The sequence below is a fragment of the Lepidothrix coronata genome, unplaced genomic scaffold (assembly GCF_001604755.1).
Source record: "Lepidothrix coronata isolate B3197 unplaced genomic scaffold, Lepidothrix_coronata-1.0 Scaffold22, whole genome shotgun sequence".
Lineage (NCBI taxonomy): Eukaryota > Metazoa > Chordata > Aves > Passeriformes > Pipridae > Lepidothrix > Lepidothrix coronata.
The window spans coordinates 1991388-1998870 of record NW_016690202.1 but is presented as its reverse complement, the minus strand read 5'-3'; the positions used below and the strand labels follow the sequence as shown (position 1 = coordinate 1998870).

General features: G+C 43.4%; 1 protein-coding gene across 2 annotated transcripts in view; it reads right to left on the bottom strand.

Moving 5' to 3' along the window:
* Positions 1-5075: 5075 nt before the first annotated feature.
* The window catches only part of AP3B1 (adaptor related protein complex 3 beta 1 subunit), a 147645-nt gene continuing 145237 nt past the window's right edge, over positions 5076-7483 (bottom strand). For both annotated transcript variants that reach the window (XM_017808082.1, XM_017808080.1), the window contains exon 27: positions 5076-5826. In XM_017808082.1, coding sequence (XP_017663571.1) covers positions 5673-5826 — 154 coding nt within the window. In that variant the 3' untranslated portion in view covers positions 5076-5672. The remainder of the gene's footprint in view (positions 5827-7483) is intronic.

The following is a 7483-nucleotide window of genomic DNA, read 5'->3' as shown; positions in this document are numbered from 1 at the left end:
CGGGAGCTGTGCTGCCCACCAGGGGCTATGATGCTGAGAGGGTACCCCAGCTTGTCAAGAGCATGGACTAGTACTTTTTCATGAGGGTACAATGATGCCACAAGACAAAATATGGACAGGATCAAGGGAGACTATAAAGCCCAGGCAAGGCAGGTGAAAAACATCAGTGCCCAAGTCATCTTCTCATGTCTCCTACCAGTTAGAGAAATGAGAACAGCCAGAAGCAGATGCATAGTGCTGATCAACATCTGGCTTCAAGGCTGGTGCCGTCGAGAAGGTTATGCCTTTTATGACAATGTGTTGTGCTTTAGTGATTGTAGCCTGTTTGGGAGGAATGGGTTCCACCTGTCTAAACAGGGCAATAGAATCTTTGGCAGCAGGCTGACCAGTTTGGATAGACAAGCTTTAAACAAAAGGACTCAGGGGATGGGGTCCAAAGTGCCATTGCTTCCTCCTGTGGAATAGGTCATACCAACCAGTGCAGTAAAAGATGTTCCTTGACTGCTCCTCGTTGGTTAGTTCTCAAAGGACTAACCTCATTGAGGGTGTTTATGGTTGTGGTGAATCCTCTCACATCCCTTCTAGGGAACCCAGTTTCTTGATTAAACCAGATGTGAGGGGGTAGGGGAGTGATATCAGGCTTATCTCTGGCAAGCTGTGGGATGGTATGAAAAGGTTAGAGGGACAGTGTGCTAGTGAGGTCCCTCTGCAAGTGACTCTGAGAGGCATTAGACATGCTGGAACATGCCTGCAGTCTCACAAAGTTGAGCAAGGGACTCCTGAGATAACAGAAGCCAACGCAGAGACACCAGAGAAATGTCTCCAAGGTAGTGAGGCTTGTTATGTAGGAAGGTGACATGGCCAAGAACACAGCTGAGGTGCCGTCACACCAATGCACACAGCATGGGTAACAAACAGGAGCAGTTGGAAGCCACTGTGCTGCTGCAAAGTTATCACCTTCTTGCCAATATTGAAACTTGCTGGGACAAATCCTATGATTGGAACACAGCTATCAGTGGCTATGGACTATTCAGTACAGACAGGAGAGGAAGGAGAGGCGAGCGGGTTGCCCTTCACATCAAGACACATTAAGTGTGAAGAGCTATCTCTGAAGAACAGCCATGAGCAGGTCAAAAGCCTGTGGCGGTCAAAAATTGATGCAACAGGCTGACTGATCAAGAGGAACCTGCAGATGAAGCCTTCCTGCTCCAGCTACAGAAGGGATCGTGCTCACAGGCTCTTGTCCTGCTGGGAGACTTCAACCACCCTAATACCTGCTGTGAAAGTGGCATGGTGTACTTCTGATGCAGGCAATCCAGGAGACTCCTGGAATGCATGGAGGATAACTTCCCGAATCAGGTGATAGATAGCCCTACCAGGGAATGAGATACTAGACTTGATGGTCACCAGTGTAAGTGAACTAATTGGGATGTCAGGACTGGAGGTAGCCTGGGTTGCAGAGATCATGCATTGGTGGAATTTGCAGACTTCGGGAATATAGGTCAGGTAAGGAGTAAAGTCAGGCTCTTGAACTTTAGGAAGGCAGACTTCCAGCTCTTCAGGGAGATAGTCAGTGGGATCCTCTGAGACAGCCCTCAAGAAGAAAGGAGTGGGACAGAGCTGGCAGATCTTTAACAAGTCTTCCAGACAGCACAAGAGCTAATAATCCCCAGGAGCAAGGAAGTGGGCAAGGCAGGCAGGACATCTGCATGGCTGAGTAGGGACCTGCTGGTCAAACTAAAGGGCAAGAAGCAAATGAATAGGCAGTGGAAATTAGGCCAAGTAACCTTGGAAGAGAATAGAGATGAAGTACAATTGTGCAGGGAGGCAGTGAGGAAAGCCAAGGCAAAACTGGAAATGCCTGGAAAGGGATGCAAAGAGTAACAGGAAGGGCTTCTACAGGTATGTTAATCAGAAAAAGAAGGTCAAAGAAAGTATATCCCCTCTGACAAACGATGTGAATGAACAGGTAATAATGAACAATGAACAGGCTGAGGTACTGAAAACTTTTTTGCCTCAGTCTGCAATGGTGACCTTTCTTCCCACATCGCTGCAGTGGATGGATGACAGGATGAGGACTGGGAGAGCAAAGTCCCTTCCACTATAAACGAGGATCAGGTTCATGACCACCTGAGGAACCGGAATGTGCACAGGTTTATGGGACCTGATGAAATACACCTCAGAGTCCTGAAGGAAGTGGCTGATGTAGTTGCCAAGCCACTCTCCATGATATTTGAAATGTCATGGCAGCCAGGGAAAGTCCCAGGTGACTGGAAAAAGGGAAACATCATACCCATCTTTAAAAAGGGTAGAAAGGAGGACCCTGGAAATTACCACCCTGTCAGCCTCACCTCTGTGCCTGGGAAGATCACGCAACAGATCCTCCTGGAAGCTGTGCTAGGGCACATGAAGGACAAGGAGGTGATATGACACAGCCAGCACAGCTTCACCAAGGGCAAGTCCTGCCTGACCAACCTGGTGGCCTTCTAGGTCTTCTAGGATGGAGTGACGACATCAGGAGACAAGGGAAGATGTCATTTGTCTGGACTTCTGTAAAGCCTTTGACACAGTCCCCCACAACATCCTTCTCTCTAAATTGGAGAGATGGATTTGATGAGTGGACTGTTAGATGGATAAGAAAGTGGTTGGTCACATCCAGAGGGTAGTGGCCAATGGCTCAGAGTCCCAACGGGCATCAGTGACAAGTGGTGTCCCTCAGGGGTCTGTACGGGGACCAGTGTTATTTAATATCCTCATGAACGCCATAGAGGGATCAAATGCACCCTCAGCAAATTTGAGGATGCACCAAGCTGAGTGGTGCAGCTGACACACCTGAAGGACAGGATGCCATCCACTGGGACCTGGACAAGCTCTGGGAGAGGGATCATGGGAATTTTAGGAGGTTTAGTAAGACCAAGTGCAAGGAGCTGCACCTGGGTCAGAGCAGTCCTGATATCAATCCAAGCTGGGGGATGAAGAGATGAAGAGCAGCCCCGCCGAGAAGGACTCGGGGGTGCTGGTGGATGAGAGGCTGGACATGACCCAGCAATGTTCACTCACAGCCCAGAAAGCCAGTTGTATCCTGGGATGCATCAAAAGCAGTGTGGGCAGCAGGTCAAGGGAGGGGATTCCACCCCTCTACTCTGCTCTGGTGAGACCCCACCTGGAGCACTGCATCCAGCTCTGGGGTCCCCAGAACAGGAAGGACACTGACCTGTTGAAGCAAGTCCAAAGGAAGGCCACCAAGTTGATCAGAGGGCTGGAGCACCTCTCCTATGGGGAAAAGCTGAGAGAACTGGGAATGTTCAGCCTGGAAAAGAGAAGACTTCGAGGTGACCTAATTGTGGCCTTCCAGTATGTGAAGGAAGATGGGGCAAGACTATTTACAAGGGCATGCAGTGACAAGACAAGGGGGAATGGGTTTCAATAGAAAGAGAGTAGATTTAGACTAGATATTAGTAAAAAATTCTTTAGTGTGAGGGTGTTGAGGCACTTGAACTGGTTGCCCAGGAAGTTGTGAGTGTTGCATCCCCTGGGAGTGTTCAAGGCCAGGTTGGATGGGGCTCTGAGCAACCTGGTCTAGTGAAATCTGTCCCTGTCCATAGCATGGGTGTTGGAACTAGTAATTCTCAAGGTCCCCTTCCAAGCCAAACCATTTTATGATTCTATAATCAGCCAAAGACCCATACCAAGAGTTATTGAACCACTAGACAAAGTCACAGAGTGTTGAAAAATGTAAATTAATACCAGAAACTCCCCAACTGTCCTTACTATGCACGTTTCTGGGCTTCAGTGCTAAACTGTTAAGTACTCCAGGGAGGCAGAAGTTACTCAGCAATGTGTGCGATTTACATAGCATTAATGCACTTTTCTTTGATTTGTACTGTGGTATGAGAAGCAATTCTTATTTGTTTTCTCCTTTACAAACAAGGCTGAAGTTTTCACAGTCCAGTCTTTTCTCAGGAAGCATGTTTCTGCACCTTTCCCTCATGACCTTCTCACTTGGTCTTAACATCAAATACTATCTAGACCAATCTGCATTTTCTCTGAGATGACAGTAATTTCTACAATGATTCATTTTTCATCTGTGTGAATAACTTGTACATCGACTTGAAAACTAATTCAATAAAAAGCTTATTGCAGGATTAGGACTTCAGAAAATAATGTAAACATTGATTAAGAACATGTACACTTCTGTTGAGGGCATAAGATTCTTCTTTCTTTTTCTGAGAAGTACTAGCATATATTGGGTGCTGGCACACTGTAGAACTACATTTCTCACAGAAGTGCAACTTAAAAGCCTTAAAAATCCAACCCCTCTTCAGAATTTGCCAATAAGTTCTGCTACACACTTGAGCCTCCTTATAGTTCTACTGAATTTTAGCGGAAAATTTTGGAAGAATTTAGAAGGAGTGTGCAGTAATGCAACATTTCTGATGAAGCACCATTTTGTACCATCCTAAACCAGAACAGCACCACTTAGCATCAAAGAACCATGGAAGGGTCCTGGTGACAGAGCAAGGTTACACCTATCCAAATATCTTCTCTGTAGGAGAGCCATGAGTTACTGGGAAAAGCCATTTTGGAAGTGAGGAGAACTATTAAGAAATTAAAAAAATCAGCATCTTCAGTCTGAACCATGTAACCAGAATGTGAAGGGAAGGTCAAAATCAGTGACACTCAAGCTACAAGCAGAAAACTGGGTAAAACAAAGGTTGCACAGCTGTTTGTCTTCTCAGGCCTATTTCAGTTGATAGGGCTATGAATTTCTCTTTGCCTCAAGTCCTGTAGGTGGGAGATGTTTAAATATAGTTCAAAAAAGAAATTTCAAGCAAAGATCTGAACTATTTATTAAACTAGATGACAGTATTTGCCACAATAGTCTAATAATCAGTATTTAGTTTAATACTATCTGCATGCAGAAAACTACCATAGGAGCACAAAAACTGGCTGCCTCCATAAGAGTTGTTTGCTGATGTGTATGTAGTGTCCACTCTTATTTGCATCTACTTTAGTTAACCTGGTATACATAATACTGTTATCAGTTCTCTACCAAAACAAGACAAGGGAGCCTCTGCACATAGCACTACTTTATTGGCATCTTAACAAAATATTTGAGAAACAGACAGTAAGCAGGAACAGTGTTCTTAACAGAGGAGTTCAGGTTTACAAGCATTTCTAGAAAGAAAACACCATTTTACTGTTCTTACTGAATTTTTACATTTATGTAACAAAACCTCTCTGAACCACAAACTTGTTGCTGGAACCTACCTGCCATATGAACTCAGTTTTCAAGCTGTCTGATTTCCCTTGAACTTTATTATCTAATATTTGTGCACTTTGGGGGGGGAGGGAACTGATGGGGAAGAAAGGTAGTGGGGGAGGGGAACAGAGAGGGAAGAACTAGAGTAGAACAAATGGGAAATACCTTTAAAAGCACAGACAACGGACAGTAAAATACATGTTCTTTGGTTAGCAAGCAAAAAAAAAGGAAAGTACTTGCATACATGATAGATACACACTAGCATTCTAAAGCAGAAGACAAGAATGTCAAGAGTGTATTCTTCCCCCACTGCCAGATGGAAGGGCTATTATTATAAATGAAAGGCAGCAGTAGTGGATGCCAGGCACTTTTGTTCTGTGCCAGATTCTGAAGTCCAGATGTAAGCAGGTTACCCCTGGGACAGGACAGGCTTCAGCTCCCGCAGCAGAACAGAACCAATCACAGTTTTCTCGGTGTTTATGACGAGCTGTGCTGTAGAGCTCTCCTTCAGCTCCACTGTGACTAGCATCAGTGACCCACTGTGCACAGTCTTAGCTGCAAACCTGAAGGGGTAAGGAAAAATAATAATAAAAAAAAATCATTAAGGATCTTAAGGTCAAAGATTGCTAATATTTATTTCTGCTAAAGTTAAATGAGCTCAAATATAATAATATACTTCCAAATTCATTGATGTATTTCAGGGGATAAACCACAAAACCCCCCATAAATTCTTCAGACATAACTTGTGCAGCATTGTGCAAATATTTTTGCATTGAAGAAGAAAAGTATCATACAATATTCTGTATTTAGCAGTACAAACTAAATTCTATTTAAATAATTTTCTTTTAATGTAAATTCTGATTCTACAGTTCATCTACAGTATTCGTGTTTATTGGCAACCTCTATTCAGCTGTACAGTTTTCCATGCATTTCCATCATTTGGTGCCTCAAAGACAATACAACTCAATACAACTATGCTAAATGTAGCAGAACTCTCAGAAAAAGCCAAACTGTTGCACTTTGTGAAAAGTGTCTCCTCCTGCAATCAGAAATTAATTCAAACTAAAACTGGTCAAAATTATAAACATCCAAACCAATAATTTTGAAATTATAGTAACAGCAAGACACTGAATCATTCCATCTGTGAATTTATCTCCAGAATATGTAAAATGTGACCAATATTTCCAGGTATTTTATAATTATTAAAAATTCTACAAAGGAAATAAATAAAAAACCATCAACCAATCACACAGACAAAAGTTAGGACTTATGCACCATTACTAAATTCCAAGACATGAAGAACCCACTAATTACACGGAATTAAAAGCAAAACTAGCCTTTTAAGCACCACAATTGACTGAAAAGCCATTTTAGGCACAATGAACTTCTGTCAATCCTGTTAATTCATTCTGTGTGCACAGCCAGGCCCAAGAGACAGGAAGCAAGATGATGGCAACAGCTTCCATCTTTCCATCTTCCACCAGAAGCACACCATGCCTTTCCTACCCCCCCCCTCGGTTACTTCACAACAACAAAGTTGCTGCACATGGGCTTTTGAAAACACTAACAAGTGTAGAGCAGGTCTGTGACCCAGTCTGACCCCACTTTGCAGGGCCAATCTCCTCTTCTCTTTCTGAATGACACGTGTCTGAATCAGAGCCATCTGCCTCAATTTGCGCAACATCTTCAGCCACAATAGGACACAGTTAGCCTTGACAACAGCTCACAATACAGCAAAATCAAACTGCTGGGCTGACAGCATGCTGTGGGCTATTCAAGAGCAAACCAACTGGTCAGTGTCTCCTGTCTAACAATTAGCATGGGCCTTGCAAAGCGCCTACCCAAGCCCTTGGGGATCTGTTTAATTACCATCAACATAAAGAAGGGAGTTTATCAGGAGATACTCAAAAAACTTCACTCCAGACTTAATTAAAATATTAGCCACTTAAGCAGGAAGCAGGTTCTCTTTAAACGAGAAGTAATTTCTGTCTTTTTTTCTTTTTAAACTAAGCATATCAAAATCTCATAACACATTATACTAATTAAGGAAACATGGGGCACTTTTCTAATGTCACCCATCACAGGTCAATCTATTTCTTTTGTCTGGATTACAGATACATTCAAAGACCTCTCCCTTTAATAGGAGGTTATAAAACAACATTACTACTACAAAAATTACCTACTTAGCTAGTTGTATCAATGATTTCATCTATTTATGCT